The 25463-nt window shown below is 40.9% G+C and overlaps 4 protein-coding genes and 2 long non-coding RNA genes across 7 annotated transcripts; 3 read left to right on the top strand and 3 right to left on the bottom strand.

Annotated features, from left to right (window-relative positions):
- Window positions 1-8271: 8271 nt before the first annotated feature.
- On the bottom strand, window positions 8272-9114 carry LOC124203070 (ras-like GTP-binding protein Rho1). The gene is made up of 4 exons (XM_046599650.1): window positions 9106-9114; window positions 8753-8896; window positions 8410-8641; window positions 8272-8351 (listed from the first exon to the last, which is right to left on the bottom strand). The coding sequence occupies exons 1-4, from the start codon at window positions 9112-9114 to the stop codon at window positions 8272-8274; spliced, it is 465 nt and encodes a 154-aa protein (XP_046455606.1).
- A 2433-nt stretch (window positions 9115-11547) lies between these two features.
- Window positions 11548-15449, top strand: LOC124188962 (39S ribosomal protein L17, mitochondrial-like). The gene is given in 5 exon segments (XM_046581903.1): window positions 11548-11635; window positions 11638-11740; window positions 14668-14884; window positions 14960-15170; window positions 15231-15449. Coding segments are annotated over 5 exon segments (768 nt in total). The 3' UTR covers window positions 15380-15449.
- On the bottom strand, window positions 15389-25352 carry LOC124188959 (leucine-rich repeat protein 1-like). Its single transcript, XM_046581899.1, has 6 exons — window positions 24872-25352; window positions 16581-17404; window positions 16293-16514; window positions 16017-16129; window positions 15762-15953; window positions 15389-15689 (listed from the first exon to the last, which is right to left on the bottom strand). The coding sequence occupies exons 2-6, from the start codon at window positions 17037-17039 to the stop codon at window positions 15458-15460; spliced, it is 1218 nt and encodes a 405-aa protein (XP_046437855.1). The 5' UTR covers window positions 17040-17404; window positions 24872-25352; the 3' UTR covers window positions 15389-15457.
- Window positions 17715-18920, top strand: LOC124188963. Of its 2 annotated transcripts, none has more exons than XR_006872548.1 (4): window positions 17715-17860; window positions 17928-18006; window positions 18084-18246; window positions 18318-18920. It is a non-coding gene; the product is annotated as an uncharacterized LOC124188963 (long non-coding RNA). The 2 variants fall into 2 exon arrangements; XR_006872549.1 differs by having other exon boundaries at window positions 17748-17854.
- LOC124188965 lies at window positions 21695-22110 on the top strand. Its single transcript, XR_006872550.1, has 3 exons — window positions 21695-21757; window positions 21827-21963; window positions 22025-22110. It is a non-coding gene; the product is annotated as an uncharacterized LOC124188965 (long non-coding RNA).
- Window positions 22468-24657, bottom strand: LOC124188961 (CCR4-NOT transcription complex subunit 1-like). The gene is given in 7 exon segments (XM_046581902.1): window positions 22468-23009; window positions 23098-23201; window positions 23204-23413; window positions 23482-24075; window positions 24152-24286; window positions 24348-24454; window positions 24522-24657. Coding segments are annotated over 4 exon segments (972 nt in total). The 5' UTR covers window positions 23929-24075; window positions 24152-24286; window positions 24348-24454; window positions 24522-24657; the 3' UTR covers window positions 22468-22798.
- Window positions 25353-25463: the final 111 nt, after the last annotated feature.

The raw sequence follows: 25463 nt of genomic DNA on the forward strand, positions 1-25463 counted from the left end.
TTGTAATAACTTTTTAATATGTGTAACAGTTGTGTTATAACTGTTGCTAACCACTTTAGGTTTCTTTATTAGAGTCTATCATCATTATCTACTGACAATAACGTGCACATCACGTAATAGCTTTTGCTTGTATTTTAATTAGCCACGTCAACGTTTTCTGCAGTATAAAAGCGGATTCTTTCCCCCAGACTCCGCAGAGAGTACTCACCATCAACATCTGTACTAATATCCCTATATAATACACAGATCTATAAATGCACTCTCTATAAAAACTTAGGCAGGTTAAGTCGACGGACAACAAGGTAGCGCAGAACACTGGCCTGTTTGGGCCATCTTTATTACTTGGTGGGATGAATTCCCATTGAATTTACACCAACAGTACTGAGGCTTGGAGATTGCTTAATCAATTAAATAAGTCTATCTCCCAGTGCCAGTTCCATGGGTGAGCGCTCACTTGCCACACCTGTTCACCCGCGGGCTCCCAATAAGGGGGAAATCAATCATAGATTCAACACGAGAGTAGATTAGAACACACCAGTAGGTTTTCAGGCAAACAAAACAGGATCACATAATACAATCACTATAAACTTAGACGTGTGGTTCGCGATCAGTATTTTGAGAAGGATGACCAATACCAACTGAACTGCGGTGGGCTTCCCACCCCTTTTAAAATTGAAAATCAACATCGTATCTTTTACTACAACGCAACGTCCAAATTGTGTTAAGGTTAAGGTCGGTCCGACTTTTTTACTTTCTTTCCTGGACGTAAGACCGTAGTCCACTTTTAGGCCGGAACCTTTTGTAACTCTTAAGGTTGAATTGTTTTTGACACTCTCTCACTGGTTTATACTCATTTACACTTGCACCAAAACTGTTATACATGTAAATATTAAAAATCTAAATTACCTTCGGGTAATTTAAGATACGTATTGAATATCCTATGAAAATAAAAAACTGCCGTTCTGTGGCATTTCCAATATGTGCAGTTGTGACTAAATTTAGGTTATGCTACGTTTTTATTTTTTAATTAAATATCAAGAATTCCTTAAACAAACGTAAAAAAAATGCGCAGGTGGAAATTTTTCAACAAATTTTATTTAAAAAGAAACAAGATAGTCAAAATGGCGAGTGAGAAACGTAAATTTTCTTTTACAAAAGTTTGAAAAATCAAAAGATAAAAATTTTAAAAATCCTGTTATCAGGGTGATGGACCGGAACAGGTGGAAAATCTGGACCTGGGGGAGGAGCTTCTTCTTCTTCTTCCGAGGCGTTAAATATGTCGAGTACATCATAGTCGTCAATAAAAGGCGTCTAGAAAACCGTCCATTTCCGATTCTGGATATTCTATGTTTTTCTTTTAATTTGTCTTTTTTGTCGTTCTCTTCTTCAACATCATTATACCCATCCTTTGTTACTCCAGATTCTTGTTCAAAATTTCCCTCGACTGTAACATCCTCCTAATTTACTTTGTATTATTCTTCTTCGTTCACAATTTCATTTTCAATGTCAAACAAATTTGGTTTAGAGTTTCTTTATTGTAAAAAATTTCTGGGTAAACATTCATTTTTGGTTACTAGCGTCAAATAGTTAAGACCTGATCCAATTCCACTTATAAGCGTGAGACAGGTCATAACAATGTCAAGAAATTAGCAGAACGAGCCTCTTCTTTAAAACTAAGTCTTAAAACCAAGTAATACCTCTGTAGGTTCGTCTAGTCAACGTCTAGTCAGCTGATAATTCAACGTTAGGTTACAGATGCCGAGCTGCCTACGTACGAAACTTTCCTTACCAGATTAGATACTGATACTGAGCGTTTGAATACAGTAATGGTCTATGGTGTTCATTATTGGATTATATGCACTTGATAATTTTTTGTTTTTCGTCGAGGAATCCCCTTATTTTTGTATCCGCATCTTTCGCAGAAAAAATAAGAAAATAGTAATTATAAATCATAATCAATATTTCTTATATTTCATGCACAAGACAGCAGTATGTATAAAGTCTTTAATATTGATTGAAGTAAACAGTTAAACAGTTTACACATTTCACTATCGCTACATCTCCGCTACTCGTCTGTGCTGCTGTTGATACGGATTACTTTAGAAATGTAAGTTTTTAATTTTCATTATCTAGTGCTGGGATAGCCAGACACAGGGGTTCGACTCATGACGAGTAGCCAACACTGTTATTTAAGTTTAAGGGCACTGTGTGTATTGCAGTGTATCACCTCGTGCGTGTACACACAGTCAGCACAGGAATCGGGACTAACCGCAGTGTCGTCGTAGGTGGTTGCCGTCCTGGTCTAATTAATTATAAGTCATTAATAGACGGCTAAGTTTTTTGTAGATTATTTAATTGTGCGGATTAAATAATTCTTGTTTAATTTTTTTTTAATTATTCAATCCTGTACTTTGATTTCAATTTGAATTTTATTGAATTTTTCGTGGGTTTATTTTTTTTTCTTCTCTCTCTGTGGGAATAAGGTCCTGGTTTTTCCTGGTCCTTTTATTGTTTCCTTTTCCCCGATGTTTCTCCTTCGTCTACCGCATTATATTGTTTTTCTTCTTTTCCCTACACGCATTTTATTTCGTTCTTCTTCTTCTAGTGCACTAGAAAGGGAAAACAGTTTCTCTAGTTTACTATTTGCCGTTAGACATACGCACACACGCTGACCCGGAATTTAGACGCATCGGCACGTCATCAATTATTTGACGGGAGAAACAAAAAACCAAAAAGTAGACAAAAAAGTAGACTAGCGCGAATAGACTTGCTGTTCGTTTCGCTCTTTTTCCCTCGGGTTATACACCGCATTAATATTTTTAAACGGGAGAACCCATTTCGATTGGGGATTATTCACAGAAAAAAGAACCGTAACAACACAACTCACGGACCTGAATGAGATTGCCACGTTAGGGCAGGGCGGTCGTGTTTTTTTCTTTTCCGTTCTAATTTATACAATGAATATTTTCACACCATTAATTTTTAAACAAATTTCTTTCACCACTCGGTTTTTATTTTTCTTTTGTTTTTTCTCCACTTGTGTTGAGAGGAGGGTCTAATGTGGGTCACAACTGGAACTAGGTCTTTGGCAGTGGGATTCTCTATTTTCTTTCTTTCTCTCCTTCTCGCTCAACTTTAGCCCTCACCTCATGAGGATAGAAAAAAATGGGGGCATTATTATTATTTCCCTTTTGTTTTGTTTCATATTCCATTTTTAAAATGTTGTCTCATCGACCAAATTTTTGTCGGTATTATTATTCCTTTTATCTCATATTCTTCTTCTTCGACTTTTTGAAAACCTTGTGCGAATAATAGAGTTTTTGAATGGGCCCGGCCGCATATCGGTACTCCCACACACGGTCCAAATTTTCTCAATAGAAAGAGCCCTAAAGGTGCGTGTGTGTTTGCCGAGAGAAATGGAAGGCAAATTGTGTAGGTTTTTGGGGTTTTTTCCAATGGAAAGAAGAAAGCTGACGAATGGCTCAACAAAAAATGTGTAAAACAAAAGCAAATGTAGGCCTTTTTTCTAGCTGGGACGGCCCTTCTTCGTCTCTGTACTTTTGTTGCATCATGCGGCTAGACAACGAGTGCGGGTTCTCTCTATGGAGCTCGTGATCGTGACTCGGTCAGCCCTTTTTTGCGATGGGCCAGTGAAAACTGCGTTCGATATATAAAAAGATGCGAGTCGTGACTTGTGATGGATCGGATTGTCGTGCCGTGTGTCGTGTCCGATGGAAATCAAACGGGCATTGATAAATGATTAATTAAATGATAAATGATAAATAGATTAACTCTTTTTTTTTGTTTTTTTAAAGATGGAAGAAGACTTGACGGAAACGCTGACATGCAGTGTGTGTCTGGAGCGGTTCAATTGCCCGAAAGTGCTGCCATGCCAGCATACATTTTGCAGGGATTGTATTTCGGAATGCGTCCGAATTTCTTCTGTGATTGGCAAGGTATTAAATAAAATATTTACCCATTTTCTATTCAAATTTTATAATTTTTTTTTAGCTTGTATGTCCTTTCTGCAGACAACCGTGTGAAATTCCTGAAAAGGGCTTCCTGGGCAGCTCGAGAAGTTGTGATGCTTTGTTGCCCGTCCCATTGCCCGTGCCCGTGCCCGTTTCCGTGCCCGTCCCAGTTTTTTCAAAACATGTGAACGAGGTATTATTTGCCAAAATTAAAATCCATGATGTTAATTTGTAATTTTTGTATTATTAATTGTTTTCAGCTTCCAAAATTAGATCTATCTGCAAGCCAAGAACTTTTTGTTTATGAGGCTTTTGATTATGGGAAATTCTTCGGGCAATTTTCAACTGTTGGCAGTGACGAACCACTTTATGATGGTCTTCAAGGGATGGGAAGTGAGCTACACGACACGTATTCAACACTGGCTTTGCCTCCCAAGCTGTATCAGACGAACGATCAAAAACTGCTGGGATACTATGGAGTAATGCATAATGCTAATGGTGGTAAGTTAAAAAAAACTCTTAGCGTAAGATTTTTATTCTTAATTAACAATTGTCATTTAACATAGATAAATACTATCGTGTCCGGATAGTCCAGGAAGTTGGAATTGCAGTCAAGATTTTCTTAGTTGACTACAAGGAAGTTTACATCGAAGAAACCCGGTGAGTTAATCATTCCACGAGATCCTTTTAACTCGTATTAATGAATTGTGTAATTCTAAAAACAGATTGGAAGTGGCGTCCCACGCATAATGCTTCTCCAACGCTTTCTACGATTTAAGCATCAATTTTAGTCCCACTGAAAATGTTAAAATCAATGAAGTTGCATCTGATGGAAAATTCATCCGCCTCATCAATAAGAGCGAACAGGTAAAAATGTTTTCTTTAGATAATTTGTAATTTATCCTGAAAATGTGTCGTCAATTTGCAGGAGGAGTTATTTTTGAGTGCGTGGAGTTTGGTTCACGAGACCCCGAAAGACAGAACAGTCTACAAATTTCATCGGTGAATCAAAGTGGCTCCCGGCGGAACACTGTCTGTTTGGTCGTCAGCTGTAACTAATCATCATTGGTTTGGCACAAAACGTGCAAAATTGAGGTTTTTCTGGTTTTTTTTAATTACAGATATCTTTTCTGTTTAGACGTGGGACAAAAACACGAGCCGCCTTCCACTCTGGTTATGGATAAACAGCGTTGGTACACTGACCATAAAATGGTCACTCGCTTGTACGATGAAAAGGAAATGTAAGCAGTTGTCCGAAGTTGGTGCCCTCCCATATTTATTAATTGTAATTTGTTTGTTTTTTAGCCCCACCATAGGAAATAGCTAAGCGGGAGAGCAAACAAGAGCAGCTTAATACAAGCCAACTCCGTCGAAGAAGTAGGTCCACCCGCAACTAACCCTCCCGAAACACTAATCGTGCAGTATGGTTCGAAAAAATCCGAACATTTTATTTTGAAAGCCACCTACCAACATTGCGGGAAACTATGTTTAACTTTTGGTATTTTCTTCAATTTTTTTTTCTGGCAACGTCGGCGATGCACCCAACAATTTTATTCCATTTCCCACACTTTCCCAATTTTGACAGCTAAACAGCTGTCGGAACTTAATGCCGCGAAGGTAAAAAAAGAGTTCTAATATAAGAGCATTTACCAGAATTCTGTAGGCAAACGACAATGTCGCACGTCAGCCAGAAAAAAAGGTAGTCAGTGTCAGAACTAGCAGTATTGCAGGCCAATCTTTTTAAGATTTCTATAAACAACTTGACACCAGTGAAATGCACATCCAAGAAATTTTACTCGTTCAGGTAGTGCGTTTTTGGCACCGCGCCAGATTGCCCGTTCAAAATTGGTTACGAATTCTTCCACGGAGCATTCCCCACCAACTATTTCGACTATCTTTTCAAAAACTTTTCTGTAGTCCCTTTCCGTCCGCCCAGACATGAATATAAAACAAATCGGGATCTGTTTAAGATTGTGTTCCTTTCTTATGAAACCATGGATTGAAAAAAGCTGTGTGAATGGTTGGTCGATGATTTTAAAAGTTCCATCGACATACCACCTCACAGCATATTTCAGTAAAGAAATTTGTTCTGTTGTCATGAAAATGAGATGACGCATACTCCCAACCAGAACTTCCCCACGGTAAAAATCATTCGGAATGTGTACATGTTGGATTTGGAAGAAAAGATCATTCGGGTTTTTTGCGAATAATTTTGACTTCACCTTTGAAACAGCTCTGGCTAAAACGGTCGGCTCCATCGGTTCCTAATTAGGGTTATTTTTAAGCGTCTCAACGATAAGGGGTTCTACAATTTTTAAGGGGGGCTCCCTTACATTGTTTAGGGCGTAGGCTTTAGCACGGGAAGACAAAATTGTGTTAACCTTAAGATGTTGCTTCGGCTTACATGTATGCTTCCGCTTTTCGACGAAGTGGTTGCCAACTTGAGTGACGAGTCCTGGACAGGAATTTATTTTGGGCCGATAATTGCAGCGCCAGATGACCGTTCCACAATTTAGTGTATTTCGTTTTTCAAGTCCACGTTCGGTATCGTCGATGAGCATGGGATGACGTCTACGTAATAAATAATGCAAGTGTTATTTGTTATTTTAAACATTTTTCATATTTTATACATATTATAAATTTTTTTTTACTTCAATTTATTACCGTTTTCCAGCTGCCATTTCTAAATGCCACTTTCGAATCGATCTTGAAAAAGATGGAAAAGAGCGTGAACGATTGGCTGGTGGATTCCTTCGATCGTCGATACTGGGCTCCTGAGTTGGAACAGGTCTTTCAAAATAGCTCGTAAGCTCATTTACAGGACTAGGGTTCCTCAAAACGCTGCGTTCAAAATCAGTTGTCAGGTCAGGAAGCACATCAACTGGCGTTGAAATTATTGGTTGCTGCACAACGGCCGCATTCTATTTAAAATAAGTTTATGTTAATTACATTGCATTTCTTATCTAACTAAATATATATATATATACTTACAGGCATAATTTCTACACTTGGAGTCATGTTTTCAAATGCTCCCATTCCATCTATCGGCGATATGGTCACACCCGTATTCTGGTTAATTTCGACAATCACCCACTACATCAATTTGTATATGTTATTCTATGTTATTAAATCTTATTTATTCTCTCAACTTACTGGGCCAAGCTGCATTCTTGCTATCATCACAGGGATAGGAGCCTCAAGGACATGCAATTGAGGGACATGCAAATCAGGGGCATGCAAATCAGGGACATGCAAATCGGAAATATTCTTCGGCTTTTCGGCTGTTCTTGCCACAGTCACAGAGACAGTGCATGCAGCACATTTCAAGTTAAAAGACTCGTTGTTTTTCTTCATCAAAACATATGCAGCCTTAGAAAGAACTAAGAAAAAACCAACAAAAGTCACCTTATGCCACTTAAACTTTTTACGTTTTATTAATTTTACCTTTTCCAAGGAAATATCCAGGTAAATAACCAAGATGAACAGGACTTCTGCATCCCACACAAGAAACAAATTGCACCATTCTTTTGCCAAGATCAGATTTATTGCAAGTAACACAGATTTTTTGAGCCATGATTACACAACACACAGCACAAAGGCACAGGTATTGACTGTTGAACCTGGAACTAAGTCTAGATTACTGCCCAACTTGGCGCCAGTCCCGTAGCGTTGCTGAATCGGTATCGGTGTTGCCGAATTATCAAGTCGGTTCGGCAACTTTTGCCGAATCGACAAAAACTGATTTGCCGAATTGGTTTTGCCGGATCGAGATGGATTCTTATTTTACTCTACTATACTACTTTATTTACTAACATCTAACTCTTTCACTTCTTCATCGTCATCATCACGATCATCATCGGTATCGTTCGAGTAGTATCACAACATCGGTATCACGATCACGTTCAAGTAGTACACTAAAACCGAAATTGGATTTCCCATAGCTACGTTGGAGAATAAAGATAAAAACATTTCCGATTAACTATTTTACAGCAGAGATTTTCAACCGCGGCTGCGACAAAAGATTACGACGCCAAGGTTCGCACGATTCCGTAGTTACTTGAAGTGCTCCAAAGAAAACGGGGAAATACTTTGGAATCGCCGTAGTCACGTTTGTCCAAGGTCGTAAAACACAATCAGCTGGTATCCCCGTGAAATGTTCTCAATGAAATGTTCACATCCGTTTAAAAATGCACCGTCAACAGGGATTTTAAGAAATGCTGTACCGAATTTCTATTTGATCCAGAGCAAAAGCAGGCTGCTTTTGGCGTACACCTTCCCTGCGAATTGCAGAACATTCCACTTAGGCATATAAGCCTATCTCTTCAATCATGACAACACCCTCTCCTAGCTCCATCGGCAGTTGCCCCATCTGGGCTAATCCTATAATTGAAATTTATAAACAGTTCAATTGATAATTGAGATGGTTTTGAAAACTGACCTTCGATAGTTTCAGGATGATTTCTAAGATCTTTCTTATTCCCAATGAGAATAATAAGGGCATTTGAGCATTCGTTCTTCAGTTCATTTGTCCATTTATTAGCAATTTTTTCTAGTGAACTTCGATCATTGATAGAATATCGTAAGATGATAACGTTAGCATCTTGGTACTTCAGAGGACGCTGACGATCATATAACGTTTGCCCAAAAGGCTTCCATAATTCTAATTTAACCTAAACAATTCAAAAAAAGAAACAAACAAATAATCAAATTATTGAACAATACAAAGCCACCAAGCAAAACTAGGTGGGTGTCAAACACTTTAATAACATAATGAAGAATACCTTTTCGTCACGAATGGTAATATTTACTACTCGAGTTCCTAGTTTTGTAGGCACGTACACTTCAGGAAATTTATCATTTTCAAACACAGTCAGAGGGGATGTCTTTCCACAACCACTAACACCGATAATGACAATATTTATATGCTAATAATATATAATAAATATAATAATATAATAATATAATAAACGAATAAAAATGTAATAGTTTACGCTTCTTCACATCTGGCAAGGCCAGATGACTGAATCTTGACTCCGTCCCTCACCACAGTATTCACACCTTGCCTCGCTCAATCCCTAATTGTTCGCACCCTCTTTTTATGACTTGCCCTCCGTTGAACTTTCTTGTTGCTAACCTTGCCCATTGTACACCAAAATTCTGACCTTCCATTAACTTTGATAAAAGTTTGTGTAGCACGCAGAATACCCATTCCCTCGGCGGTGATTAAAAACATCCGACCTTGCAACTTTAAATAATAGCTGATCGTTTTGGCCAGTCCATTTTTGATACGCGTACTGTGCAGGTGGTTGTAACGCTCTTCCCTAACATATACATAAACTTTTAGTTACCATCAACACGACTTGTTCCGGGCAGTGTATTTTGCGTCCTTCAACATAGGTCCAGCTTGTAGTAAACGCTTCACCGCATCATCCCGCCTCACACCACGTCGCCTGGATCTTCAAGCCACACCTGCCGCCATCTCACCCAGTCACGGCTGCATCCCGCAGGATCACGACCGACCGCTTCACCCTCATCTAGCGCCAACCACAACTACCACCGCCTACTAGATCGCCACCGCCCTCACCTCGACGCGGTTACCCTCTTTTGTAACATGTACCAACAGTAATTCCCGAAATTATTGTATCACCAATAATAGCTAGCATCGCATGAAGTCTTCGTACCCAGAACTGGTACCTGTCGGCCGAAAGTAGTGAAAGTGCTGTCAAGCCTTTCAGGAAACAGGTCGGGAGACGGGAGAAGTCTTTCATAAGTTTCCTTCCCCCCCGAATTTTACTGGTCAGATCTACCAACCTATGGGACCGCCGCCGCTACCAAGGCAAACCTCGCTTATAGCTTTCAATTATCATGAATCCCCCGCCCTCCTTTAAAAAAAACTATCCTAATCACTCAAGAGTTCCTTTTTACGCAAACACCCCGAGGGTGCCACCGGCACGTCCAACCTTCCCCCCTGGAAATCACGCAGGAGTTCGAAAATCAGCAACTGGGCATAAACACAACCAATCACTCTAACTGGAAGGCATTGGGTGCCAGGCCTACGGTAACCAAATTTACAGTGTCACCACCAACCCCTCAAGCGCTTCAAGGGAAAGAACGAGCCGCTTATCTATATCTAGCGGGATTAGCTCAGCAACTCAAGGGGTACGACCTCTCACAGGAAGCAGAAAGAAGGGCTCTTTTAGCCAAAAACGAGACCCTTATCATCCAAGCCGAAAACACCCTGACCAATTCCTTCAACTCTCAAAAGTTCTTTCTGAACTACGGGAACCTTCCCATAATAGACGTCCCACAGGACGAATTGTTGTTCGAAGTCAAGCACCATCTTCTCCTTAATCATAGGGAGCTATTGACTGACTCAGAGCTATCAGAGGTACTTCGGGCACTTACTAATTACGCGACCCGAATTAGATATATCTATAAAATTATTGAAATATCTGGAGCTACAAACCAACTATTCTCCTCTACTGTCCCCAACAGCAATCACTTGAACATACTACCCCGCCTACCATTCATCATATTCCATCCTTTTCCACAGGCAACAAAGCAGCCGTACCGTTGACAATCAACGTTTCTCCTATAGAAAAGAACACTTCTTTTTGTCCTTTTTTTCCCCCAGTAACTCACGTTTCGCCCTGTGAGACCACGACAGAAAAGGACGCACCTTTTGTCCTTTCTCTCCTCCACTAATAACGCAAACTCACGTACCCTCTTGCGAGCTTACGTCCGAGAAGAACCCCCCATGTCATCATTGGCCCACCCCCTCCATTCATAACCCGCCAACAAGGGAAGCCATCTCAGTAGACATAACAAAAAGTGCCCCAATTCGACCAACGGTCCCAGTACTAGAAACCACTCCAACTGGCATCCTCCCCATCACGAAAACGGAACATACCTCCAAAGCGAATAGGAAGGTAACCTTTCTAAACCCCCCCCCCCACACAATGCCGTACCAAGACATTTTCTATGAGATGTACTCTCTGGAATTAGAACATTTGCTCTCTTCTGGTCTTAGCCACAAACTCGCCGTCTCAACTGCCCTGGCATTAGCTCAGACCGCAGTACACGAGCTATCCTCTTCCGCACCAGCTATTCCGGCCTGACCGAATCCCACGTTCGTCGACCATTCAAATTCCACCACACCTGATGTACTCCCATCTACGCAACAAACAGGATCTCTTCCCACGGGAGGATTTCAAAGTTTGAGATCTATTATTCCTCGTGCCACTGCCGCCTCGTCGAGTATAAATTGCCTGTCCACTTTAGGCAGTAACAACAATCAGATAAATACCAACCAGGTTACCACCCCATATCCAGCTACCCAACCGACCATCTCTCCTTCAGCAGGGGGTTTCCAAAATTTAGGGTCTTCTACAATACCCGTAGTTGTCACGTCCGCGCCAGGACCGGTCGTTTCCCTAACACCCAACGCGGGGATAGCGGTCGCCCTGCCACCCCCAGTAGGACAAAATGAACCATCACAAGACCCTACTCAACAATTAAGTAGTTTTTTTTTTCGACTCCTGAAGAGAAAGCGAAAAATATTAAGCAGTCGCAAGCCATGCAGGCACTCATCAAGGTTACAATATTTTGTGATCGGGATACTTCTGGCCGCTTTGACGACTGGATAGCTCATCTGGAAGCCGCGTTGGCCTGATTCGTTCCAAGCTGTACGGGGAAGCTGCCGTAGAGTTTGATACTTTTAAACTCGACAACCCATTTAGGGGCAGGTCGTATACCGAGGTTAAATCTCGGTTAATGAAGCTGTTTCACTTTATGGAGACAGGTCTCAAAGAAGTGTTGAATTTCATAACATGAGTAGGGAGCCGGAAGAGAACATGAGGCGGTACGCTAATAGAATAAGGAAGGCGTTTTACTTGGCCTATCCATTAAAAGGCACTCATCTAGACCCCACCACAAATGCATCACGAGAGCAAATAATGATGGACAGATTCATAGAAGGCCTCCAATCCGATATCCAGGCTAGTTTAAAACACAAGGAGTTCCCATCTTTTGAAAATTAATTGACAGTGCTGAGTTGTTGGCTATGACGTTGGAAGTAGCCCAGACCAGGAGCCAGGTACATATTAGGACTAATGAAAGTAGGGAGTTCTAGTATTCCACCGCTCGTTTGAGTTTTGTAGAGAGTGGTTTCACATCTCAATGCTGCTCTTTGTGCATCATCCCAATTAGTGACTTTTTGGAGCATTTGGTTCAAAACCACGAGTGTTTTAATCGGCTTCAGGATGCCTTTGAGGAGGATCTTGACGAGTAAATCATTTTGTATCGCTAAGTTATTGTTATCCGTGTCATCGTATATAGCGTTGTAGGAGCTATTAATTTTGTCGATAAACATTCGGACAGGTTGGTTGGGTTTTTGGGTCAGGTTCTCTAGTTTTTGTATCTGCTTGTCTCTGTCAGCTGGATGTTTGAAGTGGTCTTTCAGAGCTTGTTTCCATACGGCGTAGGCTTCGTTTGGGTGAGCTCGAGTGCGCTGAGAGTGCCATTTTAAGGCAGGACCTTTGAGTCTTGAAGCAAAATTTTGAATTTTGATTGCATCGTCCCAATTATGGATGGTGGCAACTTCTTCTGCTTCGGAGAGCCATGATGATATGTACTGGTCCGTGGCGTTGCCGCCAAAGAAGGATATGGCCTGGATGTCTTCACGTCAGTTTATTGCCGTGATAAGGTCTTGTAACGCGTCCGCATGATTGGAGAATTAGATAGGTTCGGGTTTGGTTGTAGGAAGAACGTCGATAGTTGAGGCTATGGTGAATCAATGGGTAATAGGGGGTATATGGTTGGAGTTGGTAGTTTTATGCTTAATGGTGTGGTATAATTCAGGGCTAATGCATCAGAACAATGTGGTGTGATGTCAGCTAGATTGTTCTTAACTCACGTTGGTGGGGGGACTGAAGACGCAATGAGGAAGGCGTCCACGATGTCGAGCCAAGGGCTGTTTTGAAGATGATGGAAGGTTCGGCCTAAAAGATGTTGAAGATGTCAGCTTCACTCCAATCCGCACGTTCACCAAATGTAACAGCACGTTACAGGTAGCAAAGACACGTACGCGGAGTTAGAGAGAACAGTTTGTATTGATAAGAAACAGGTCTAGATGATACATACAGTAACAGTTTATATCGTATGGTCTCTTCGGAGTCTCAGGTGGGCTCCGCTTAAGTAGTGGTGAGTTGCTGACGTGGCTGTGCCTTGCAGGCACAGACTGGAAATCAGTTCCCAGACGATCCAGATACGAGTTGATCTTGTGCATCTTGCTGGTAGCTTTACAGCTACTACCTATTGAGGAGTGTGTCGAGCCTGTCGCTAAGTGAACGGTTAAGGAACCGTTACAAAAGTATGGGCCTTTCTTTTTATCATACTTTCCTTTTCGCCTTTTTCTTCTCTCGGGCCGATTCTTTGTGGATTTGGTCTATAAAACCGTAAACATTACGGAAAACAATTAAATTTGACGGATTTTCTTTTAAATATGTCACATTAATTTTTATTAAAATGTAGCTTGTTCAATTACCTTTCACATGAAATTATTCCATGTTGTCTTCTTTTAACTGGAAACGTTTCACGAATATTTTTCGCGACACCCTCTTTTCCCTATGCGAATATCGAGAGAAACACGAAATTGGGTGAAAATATGGCGGATTCCACAGGAGTGCGTTTACAAACCAGGGGGTACGCGTCAGTCAATTTCTCTATATGTTTTAATTTCAATAAGTACACTATTCCTCTTTTCTATTTTTTAACACTGAGTCCACCACTCAATCAGGCCAAAATTGGGGGTTTTGGGGGTTTACAATTTTTGGAAAAGGGTGACGAAGGCATCACAGTCAGTCCCCGTATAAACCATTTTGTGCAGAATTTTACGGAAAACATAATGGTGAAATCCGCAATGTTCTAGCTAGCATATTTTTTAAGTTATTTAATAAAAACTAAGGGAACCCCCAGAAATTGTAGTGTTTTTTCTTATTTTTGACATCAGTTTTCGGGCAAACCGGACCTTTAAAAAAAAATCTAATTTTTCAGAATGAATGATTTTGCCCCCCTCCAGAGACATCTCGCCCCGTTTTTATTTTAAACGGTTATTGGCAGAGATATTGGCAATTGAAAATCTTGGAAATTTTTCGACATTTTCTGAAGATTTTCGCCATTGACAGACGTCATTTCGCCACCCCATCTAGCGGCCGATTTTGAAAAAAGCAAGGGAGATCTACTATTCTTCTGGCCATTAATTTTTTTTTCGAACTTCAACTATCGATAGCCAACCAAGCCCAGAGGTTTTACATCGATTCCATTCTTTTCTCAATCATTCAATCATTCAATCACAATCAATCAAAAATCAAGACAAAATTCGTGTTATTGCCACGATATGAGAGATCAGAGAGGAAGTATAGGCGTATCGTGGCAATAGACAATTTTCTCTTTATTGCCACGACAGATGTCGTGGCAAAAGACAGTTTCGACCGTCGCGCCACGACATATGTCGTGGCAATAGATCTAACCTTTAGTAAACTAGAGAACATTTGGAAACATTTTATTTATCAGTGCCACCTGACGACAATTCAAACAACTGATAATTGAATTCTTTCTAGCAGACTAACTTGGTATTGTACTAAATAAATTAGTAAATTGACAACCCATGTGTCTTGAGGGTGTTTATTGCCAATAGTGAAATTAAATTACAAGGAATGAATCAAGCTGATTTGAGCAAACTAGTGTCGGCACTCAGAATTGCAGTAAAACCTAAACCCCGGCTTTTCGCCAGTCCAGAAGGTCCAGCTGGTCGTCTAAGGAAATTGAAGGCTACTGTGACTGCTCTTGTCAAGTATGAGCGCATCGAGTTAAACTATCCAAGGGCGGAAGAAGCGCAAGGCTACGCAGAAAGAGTAATCACCCTTTTCCTACACCGTTATTTAAAAGTGGAAGTTAGTGACATGATAAGTCAAATTGTTTTTTTGTAGTTGATTTCAGATGCTATTCGTAATGGTGATTGCCACAAACACACAATGGAGATGGCAGATTACTGGTTAGATGAGAAGCAACTCATCCACAAGCTTTTTAAGGTTTTGGTTCCTAGATACAAAGAATACAATTCCTCTTATACGAAGCTCGTCTTGGGTCCAAAAACATATCCTGGTTATTATGCTGGTACCGCCATTTTGGAATTAAAAGGTAAAAGATGTGTATGTTGCAATAAATATAGAATATTTACTTAATAATTCCTTTTTACAGGAAATCCTTTCCCAGCATTGCAACCAGCAACTCAAAATTATCATTATTGGTTGCACAATGTATTACTTGATGAAGCTAAAAGAGAATTCAGAGTTGCTAAAGCAGAATCAAATACCAACCTATCAGAGCCTGTTGCAAGCAAAAATTAGACTTCACCATTTATACATTAACATAGTTGTATTCTAGTTTGAATTTTGAATAAAACACGGCTGAATCCAACGATGAGTTTACGATACCACTTTAGAAGAAAATCGTTGAAAGCAAGCAATGGTACAAAGAGTCATTTTCATTGGCACAATTTTGTCCCCAGTAACACTGCCAGAAACTTTTAAAAGATTTATCTCGCCTTCTGCTGGTAATCCATCGTCGATACATAGCTTTCCACATGGACAGGTAGTGGAGCTTTCATGGAGATAAGTAATGAGTGTGGCGGGGATATCTTCTTCGCTATACTTTAGCCTGCATGGAGACAAAATGAATAGACATAAGTTAAATGACAAAATAAAAACAACATAAAACTAACTAACTAACTTGAACTTAATGGTTGATTTCGCGGAGATGGCCCGTAGTGTTGGGACTTTGAGATTCAGACTTTCAGGATTTAGCGCTATTTCCTGTTCTATTTTTTCAAAGGGATTTCCAAAGACGTCAATGTGATCAAGAGCAAGGGTTTGAAAAGATTCCGGCAATGTTCGGATTTCATTTGAGGACACAGTCAGAGTTCTGTTTAAAGTTATCAATTAGTATTCAATTGTTTCTTTGCTGATGCCAGAATAATATACATACCTTAAACTCCGTAACTTAGAAATGGTTGAGGGTAGGCTCCTAAGTTTGTTATGGTCTAATTTTAATATTTGGAGCCCAGATACTCGAGAAATGCAGCTAGGAATCATGACTAACTATAACAAAAGAAAAGACATGATAATTTGGAATTAGAATCTACTATTGAAAAAACACAGGCAGCAACATTAGGTCAATAAAGTCTATAAATAAATCTTATCTGTAAATATAAATTTAAGTAAAATTCATGTCTTTGTTTTTTAAATTTATTATCATATTTACTTGATTATGGCTTATATCTAAGCAGATAACTCTTGTAGAATTGACGAATGTTGATGGAAGTACTTTGATCTCATTGTGGTTAAGATGTAACTGTTTTAGTTTTGCTAGAGTGTGGATGGATTCAGGTAGAATACTAATTTGATTACTGGAGAGATCCAAGACTTCAAGTGCCTTGAGGTGGAGAAGCCTTCTGTCGAACTTTTTCAGGGCTATTCCACTTATCTGACACAAATACAACAAACATAGTTATTAATTAATGCTTGCAGCTGTTGAAATATGAGTTTTTACTTTTAAGCTGGTCAGTGTATCAGGAAAACTTGTGGTTACTGGATAATCTGCACGAGATAAAATATTCAGCTTTGTTTTTGGTATCACTACTTTGTTGGCACGATTTGACAAAAGAGGACAAAGAGTTCCCTTTTTCAGTTGTGAATCTTCTCCCTTTATAATTGCAAGAATTTTCTCCATGTGTCTGACTTCTCCACTGAGGCACAAGTCATGAGCTGGTTGTCGAAACCTAAGTGTGAGTTTCCCTTGGCTAACGAACTTGGAAAAGATTTGTTCAATGTTGTTTGTAACTTTATATTTCATCCCGGTCTTGTTACGGGAAGTGGCTAAAGATAATTCGATGACGGAAGCTTTGTTTTCAGTAAGTGTTACGTTTGACCAGACCAATCGACTAGGACCCGATTGTCCAGCTGAAGGAAGCAGGCGATTCACCACATTGACTTTACAATTTAATTGCATCTTGGTAAGAAAATCTGCTTTCCAAAGTATAAGAAAAAACACATTAAAAGAGCTGTTGTATGTTGGATAAAATATAGTTAAATTATTGTTGCAGTTGGAAGGACGCAGGACGCAGCGCTTATTCGTCAATGTTTGGCGCCAAGCCGAAAATTCGGTAGTCTGCTGCTGTAGGAGTCGGATTTCAAGTCTGAAGCCTTTTCTTTCGGTGAAGAAGAGTCGGTGAAAATATTTAGAAAGAAAAATAACGCCAGAAACTGCTAGAAAAAACGAATGACAAACTAACGAAAATGTTTTATTTGTAAATGTTTTATTTTATTCGACATAAATCGAACAAGAAGAATGGTCTAGATTTTTAAAATAAAGAGCTGAGTCGCGGAGTCCGGTGCGGAAGACCAATGCGTCAATAGACCATTGCGACAGTGGCGCCTAAAAAAAAAAAAACGACAAAAGCCCAACAGGTATGAAGAGTTTTGAAGACCATGGCGACAAATGAGCCGTGCGTCTTGAGGCCAAAATGTCACCTGACCAATAATTTTTTTCTTTGACGACAAATGACCAAGGAGTCAATTGACTCAAGCGACAGAAGTACAAAATCCTAAACGTCATAAGACCAAAGCGTCTTTGGTATTTAGCGACACAATACCAAAAGACTTGGCAACGCTCAGCAGACGAATTGTGGGAATTAATTTACACAAACAACTCAGCGTCAGCGTCACCAGTGGATTATTCATATTTCTTACTAGTATTGTTATCTGTGGTCAATTGCGATTGAAATACCAACGATTACATGAGAGAGCACTCGCTTATGAAGCCATGTACGGGTAAGTTATTATTTAAAACTAAAGCCAGTTTGCTCAAGATCAACATGAGTTTTTTTTCGTGGAACAGGGTCACCTGGGACTTTCAAGCTAGGGAGCGAGGTTACAACGCCTTTGACTATTATGATGCAAACGCCGAGCTGAAGCAGGTTGGTTTTCTTAATAAATTTACGATCCAGTGGAGTAATATCTTAACATAGCAAATGTTTGTGTTTACTGTTTTTAGGTCATTGACCAGATTGCTTCAGGATTCTTCAGCCGAACAACCCCGAAGAGTTCAGTGATATCTACAACAACCTTATGTACCACGATCGTTTCTTCTGTCTGGCTGATTATGAGTTTATGACGACTACATGGCCGCAAAAGAAAGGGTTAACGAGGCCTACAAGGTAAACACACATAGCAAAGCAATTTTCGGAATAAAAATGAGCTAATATATTTTGTGTGATTGGCTATGCAGGACCAGAGCGTCTGGATGAAGATGTGTATCCACAACATTGCTTCATCTGGTAAATTCTCCAGTGACAGGACTATCGCCGAATACGCCCGTGAAATTTGGGGCGTTGAGCCTACGTGGGATAAGTTCCCTGCTCCTCACGAGCCTATTGAGGAAGGCAAATAAAATGTTGAAGCGTTTTTTTTTGTCACATTTGCATATTATAGGAGGAAAAGTTTGCAAAACGTGTTCACAGTAATCATCACACAATCGTGTTACAACTCGACTAATCTTCTGTAAGTGGAAGAGTTGTAACCGGATTGAATAATGTGTGGGAAAACCGGAAAAGAACGATCTTGTAAATCTTTTAAAACCGTCCCTCCAGACTGTTGTAGCCATAATGTCATTTATTGTTGATGTTTGTTATTTTTCTTGAATTCTAGCTTCGATGTTGTTCTGTTTCTGTCACAGAAAGAACTTTAATGTGAGCTTCCACTTCTTTTCTTACCATTTAAAAACTATTGTGGTCATTTTCAAAATCCCACCTTGTTTTCCTTTCTTTGTAGTCAAATGTAATGACGAGAATGAGGAAATAGATATAAATCCGCATTACAAATCTCACAGGACGTTTTTGTTTACGATTGGGTATTTTTCATATTGTTCCAACTTAAAGTTGCACTTTCAACTGGCCCTCGCGGAGACAATTACAAAAACCAAAGAAGAGAAAGTAGAACGGAGACAGCATTGTGAATGGATTATGCACATATAATTAACGACCATTCCAAAAAATCAACTCGGTCTCAAAATTCTCATCAAAGAATACCGAGGTATATCTAAATAACCCTTTTAAAATTTAGTTTTTTTTTCACGATACAAACGATTAGTTCTAGAGAACAATTTTTTCCTGTGTTTTTTTTTTTTACGGAGAGAGATCACGCTCGACCTTGTTTAGAAACGAAGCGAAAAGCTCTTACGAGATGCATCCATGTTCGTTCGAGAAAACCGCTTGATTAAATTTTAAAACATCCACATGAAGAAGCATCGGCAATTAGAATTGAATTGGGTTGTGTTTTGTCTCATTTTGGCGCGCGGTTCAGTTCGGCCGAGCTGGATGCAGAATTTACAAAATAATATGAATATGAGGTATAAGCCGGTATAAGCCTAGAATTTGGATTGTGGTGCAGGTCGACGGATATGGGCAATTGGGCATGACAGTGATTCATTCCGTTGTGAGGACTTTTAAGAGGTAAAAGTCACCGTCATCTTTCACGTGCTCAAAAATGAGCTCATCATCCAGTGCCAGCAATTCACCCGTTGGCTCCACGCCGCCTGCGACTTCATCCGCAACGAGCGAGAGGCGAAATTTTGCGCCAAGGACGGATACACTTGCGTCCTGTGTCGCTCACCCGATCAACAGCCTCCGCATCTGCACCCATCCAACGCTTCCGTCGATGCCTTGACACTGGCACCACCGCTTGGTCTCGGTCCAGGCCGCCGACAATCAGGCCGACAATCGGCAAAACAGGCAGTCGTCATCGGCCACTCCGCCGCCTAGTCCCGTTCCAAGTCTACTTCAGAAATTGGCCGGCGGGCCCTTGATCAACGGATCATCCAAAAGCATCCGGCCCAAATCCCCGGATTATTTTTCCAGCCAGTTCCTAGTGGACGGCGTCTCGTTGTCAGAAGGCGGAATAACTCTTGCGATCGCTACAACTGGACCAGCCCCGTCGCCGGTGTCGCAATAAATAGTCGCTCGTGTCTGACGACCATCCAGGACAACGTCCAAGGAGACGGTCAAGAATAAGATTCCCTGTTCAAAGACGATACGGTGTTGACCCTGCGTGATGCTGAAGACAGGCGGTTGCCCGACGTCCCCGAGATCGTCCAGAGCGACAACGGAGCGCTGATTTTACGCAAGAAGCGCCAATGAAACCTGCAGAACCTGGGCATCGGGGCGTCAAAGACAAGAAAGAGGACGCCATGGACAATTACAACACGGCCGAAGTGACGTTTCAGCAGTTGAAGGAAACGACAGCGACGACGCTGAAATCCAACGATTCGTCACAAAAATACAATTTTGTCGGCGATGATATGCGCTGGCCAAAGAAAAATAGAATGCGACGTGCATACTGTTCATCGTTTTGGTTAAAACGGAGTCAAGGCGAACACAACGGCCTCTGCTCGTGTTTGTACATCACCACCCGATTAGAATTTAGAAGAACCGCGGATCCGACCGTTCTGATAGTTATATAAGAAAGAAAGAAAAACAGGTCCGCTAATTGAACTGGCGCTTTATAAAGAAAATGGACAGGCCCATCTTTCTTTTTTCTTTTTTTCAGTGGCTGATTTATATTTAACGACCTGTCAGGAAAGAAATTTTTGCAATACAACTCGTCTGCCAATGTAATAACGAGCCATCCGACGCCTCTGACGTGATATCCGGGACTCAGAATGCGGTGGGCTATAGTGGCGGGCGGTCATCGTGAAATCGTCCGCTCAATCGGACTGGCCACTGCTATATATGTAAGATTTCCCAATCCGTAGTATATTAGCTATAGATATTGCTTTGAGGTTCCCTTAAACTTAATGTTTTATTCAGGGTTCTCTCCCATTTCTTTTGGTAGATGAACGACATGGGCACCGCGGGTGGGTTCATCCCGGGCTGATTCACTGTTTCATGCCCCGTGTTACACGGAATCCGTTTCCATGAAATGAAAAGGCTGTATAGATACCGGATAGATACACGAATAGACCTTGTCGCTCGGGTCCCGGGCGGTCCAGCACCGTGGCTCGACACTCTTTTTCACGGCAGTCAACTTATATATTATTTTAAACTTATATTATACGACGCCGACGCCTCCCACGACGAAGACGACGGCGGTCGATCAAGTCGCCGCCGATGCGTGCAGGCAATCCCAAGCGGAAGCCCCAAAGACGGAAGGCCAAGAACAAGTTGGCCGAGACGTACCCGACGTATTTGCGGGAAGGTTTCTTCGAACGGGATCTCCACGTCAAGCCCAGCGGCAACTCTAGCGCCACCAACTACTCGAGTTCCTTCCTCAGCGACTCGTTATCGGCCAACGATTCGCAGACGGCCAGGGCCAGCGGCAGCGACTCGGAGCCGACGGACGATGTTGCCATTCCAGCAGTAAAAAATCCGTCCATCATTCACCTGTAGAAGAAATAAGAAGTGGCCGATTTGCTGGAGAGGCGAATAACTTCTACTACGCCATTTGTTCAACTGACTTCCTCGACGGGGAACACTACCAATTCGTGTTATGGACCTATTGAGAACGGCCCTTCTTGCGAAAATATTAAACACGGATGCTATGCGGTAGTTGGAAAAATATTATCACTTATTATTTCGAGTGCGCTTTAATACTTATAAAAATCAACGTAATTACGTGTAGGTTACGATATTCAATTAGGACGTACGCTACATCTGTTGCCACTGGTGTCCGGAGGTTAGTTTAAAATCATTATTACACATTATTCATTTGTGCTAATTCATTCATTAACGTGTAACTTATAAGTAATCGGAGCGACCACAAGCTTTGTTTTGTCTACCCTGGCGTGCAGTCGGCCAAATAGAGAAACTGCAGGAATCCGCCCGCGATTGTCATCTATCTTTGTGGTGGGTGGTGACAACTTGCCAATAGGCGGAAGACCGGTAAAAGTTAAAAAATTTATCCATCAAGGTTTAGTACTTTACGTTAGTTTTATTGATTTAGATAACGGCTTGGGAATTCCCACCTCCAACAAAAGACACTGAGGATTGAAGAACAATATCCAGACGAACCACCACCACCGTATCCGTATGTAGAACAAGATAATGCCGATCTGCAGTGTCACCTGTAAGGAGGTTCATTATTTGGACTGTGCTCCGCCAAATCAACACAAGTCTGTCAACTTTGATTTGTCTCTATATAGTCCTACTTACACTCGTACAGTTAAGACCATTTGACCATGTATAGTTACCGTGCTGTTAAAAATTAAAAGATGTCAAACCTTTAAATCACCCTCACAATATAAATATACCTTCGGAAATTCCAATGTTAGAAGCCGTCTCTTCCCGATTTCCAATTCAAATTTAGTTGTGTACTGTATACTTTGTACATTGCGACAATATGTAGAAGCACAGGCCGGGTTTTCCCTTCGATATTACACGAAACTCTTTTCAAGTCTTGAATACGTCCATTTGCTTCGTGTGTATTATTAAAAGTGAACATTACTACATGGAAAACCCACAGTGAATGCAGACCCGAGGGGAGAAAGCGAGAAAGATGAACTCGATACCTAAGAAAGAAGGAGAAAATGAGCGAAAACTGGGGGTTCAAATAAAGAGAAAAGAATAATACATTCGTTCAAAAAAACTAAATGGACATATTCTGACACAATTCACCACGCACCGCCAAAGGGTGTAGGAAAAATCCAAACAAACTTGGTTGAGAAGATGAGCACACGCACAAACTGTACATAAGTAGTCGGTGAACTCAATTAATCAGTCAAGAATGGTTTTCTGCATCCCGAGGAGTTTGTTTTTGGACCACCATGCATGATCGAGCCACCGATTCAAATAGTTTTTCGATTTCCGGGGCGCAGTGGACGAATTCGTGATTCCAAAATTTGAAAACAGGGTTATTTATCAATTCAATGAATGTAATGAGTAATCCCCATGGGTGCGGTCGATTGACAATGAGCCTCTCCAGCAGGACCCTATTTAGGACTCAAGATAAAAGAGACAAAATATAAACCGAGAATCACAAAATGGTTGTATAATGAAACACAAGAACCAGACACGTACCTAGTAATTTGTTCTTGAATCGCATCAGAATTTGCTTCTGCGAAAAGGCAAAGCAGAACGCAGCTGAAGTAGTGCGTGTGGCTATTAGGATAGCGCAATTGATTAGAGCAATGGCGTTGATGAACAAGTAACGCCCTTCCGTGTCAAGGTTGACGGCTAAACTCTGGAAGATATCCATGTAAGAAGAGTGGCCAATAGTCGTCATTGACGGAGATAATCCTTTGGTCTGTATCGATTGTATGGCCTGGGTGCCAACGTACAAGACCAATGCATTCAGCAAGGGCAAATTATAGTGCATTCCAGGTTCAGGTGAAACCTAAATTAAGTGTTGTCAGCGCCGTTAGTAAAAATAATAGTATTGCTGACAGAAAAATTATTTCTTACGTGAAGAGTAATCGAAGAAACGTGAACCTGAACTACACTTCGTAACTCCGAAAGAAACGTAACTGGTCCGCGCGTTTTCAGGTACCAGTCCAAATCCTTTTTGAGCGTAGGCGGTTGGATCATTGCTGCGAAATGAGTCAGTACACGTGGAGCGTGACTGATTTCCGGTAACATGTCCACTTTGAGATTGGGCGTGAATGGATCAGGCAGACGCATATTGCGTGGGAACGCCGACAAAATCAAATTTCTCATTTGAATGCAATTGGGAGGAATCACATCACAGAATCCATAATGATAGTCGCAAAGGAATTCGGGAAAGTCATGCAACAAAACCAGCAGGACGCGCAGTGTTCCTTTGTACAACATTGAGACGGGCTTGCTCAGTTCGGCGTTCCATAGAAATGGGGCCAAAAACTTGAATAAGTCGATCAACAGTTGAGCATACATCCCCCATCCTTTCTGTTGGGGAGTAATCGACAGCAATCGCCCGATGAAAACCCTATGCGAAACAATTTCTAGCCATCAGGCATACGCAAAGCCTGGGGCCTTCGCTGGTCTCAGGATGTGCAGTGTATGACAGAAAGCCGTCAAAACCTTTGTCAACAAAGAAACAAAAAATTAGCAAATAATTCAAGTGACATTTCTACCATGATATAATTTAAAGATTTACTTGGAAATTGATGGAATCAAGTACTTGTTCGGGCGCATTTAACTCAAGAAACAACATTATGAGGATACGATGATAAGCCAATTGCTGGAATTCCGCACCGCGAACAACAACATTCCAATTCTTCGATTTGTTATGCTGCAAAACACAAATGAAGTATTAACAGTAATAAGAATACACTACAATGATGTGTACTTACCACTATTTTCGAAATAGATTTTTAATCTGCAAATCTGACGTAAACCTTGTGTACTTTGAACTAATACAGTGCTCCCTAGCTTGAAAGTCCCAGCCTCCCAGGTGACCCTGTTCCACGAAAAAAAACTCAGATTGATGTTGAGCAAACTGGCTTTAGTTTTAAATAATAACTTACCCGTATATGGCTTCATAAGCGAGTGCTCTCGCATGTAATCGTTGGTATTTTAACCACAGATAACAATACTAGTAAGAAATAATCCACTGGTGACGCTGAGTTGTTTGTGTAAATTAATTCCCACAATTCGTCTGCTGAGCGTTGCCAAGTCTTTTGGTATTGTGTCGCTAAATACCAAAGACGCTTTGGTCTTATGACGTTTAGGATTTTGTACTTCTGTCGCTTGAGTCAATTGACTCCTTGGTCATTTGTCGTCAAAGAAAATTTTCTTTCGGGCCTAGTGTCGCAATTTTTTATTTGTGGTCTAGAGTCACAAATGCACATTGTCTATTTGGCCTTCTGTCCGGCACCGGAGTCGCGCGCCAAGCCAGCCTTGAATTGATTAGATAGTCAACAAATATCCGCAAACAGAGTTGTACAGTACGTGCATGTTTGTGTCCCCCCCCCCCCCAAAAAAAAAGTCTCAACTGAATGTGGCTGAATGTTGTAGTTATCGATCGTACTCCCTTTCGTATTTGCTTTTTCACTTGAAAAATGATTTTAATATTTCCTTGAGCGGTTCACGTCGTCAAATCAAATTCCGGACTCAAGAGCCGGTATGTAATAACACACAGATTGAATAGATTATCTTGAAAGTTTGTGAAGCTTAGTAATGTGAAATAAAAAGTGGAATCGCGAAACAGCCTTTACATATGATTAGCTTTTAGCTGCCCGGCCTCTTGCAGTGACTCTCGATTCTCGAGAAACTCATTTTCCGAGTCATTTTCATACTGCTTACGTTACGAAGTGCTAGACCTAGAATAAACGAACACGTCCGCATCCAAAAAACTGTTATTACTGGGAGAAATAGGCGGTTGTTGGAAGGAATTGTAGTGCAGTGGCTATTACGACGGTAGCCCGTAGCTGATCCTAGAACTAGAGACGAGTGCCGCGCGGCATCGG

The sequence above is a fragment of the Daphnia pulex genome, chromosome 2, assembly GCF_021134715.1.
Source record: "Daphnia pulex isolate KAP4 chromosome 2, ASM2113471v1".
Taxonomy (NCBI): Eukaryota; Metazoa; Arthropoda; class Branchiopoda; order Diplostraca; family Daphniidae; genus Daphnia; species Daphnia pulex.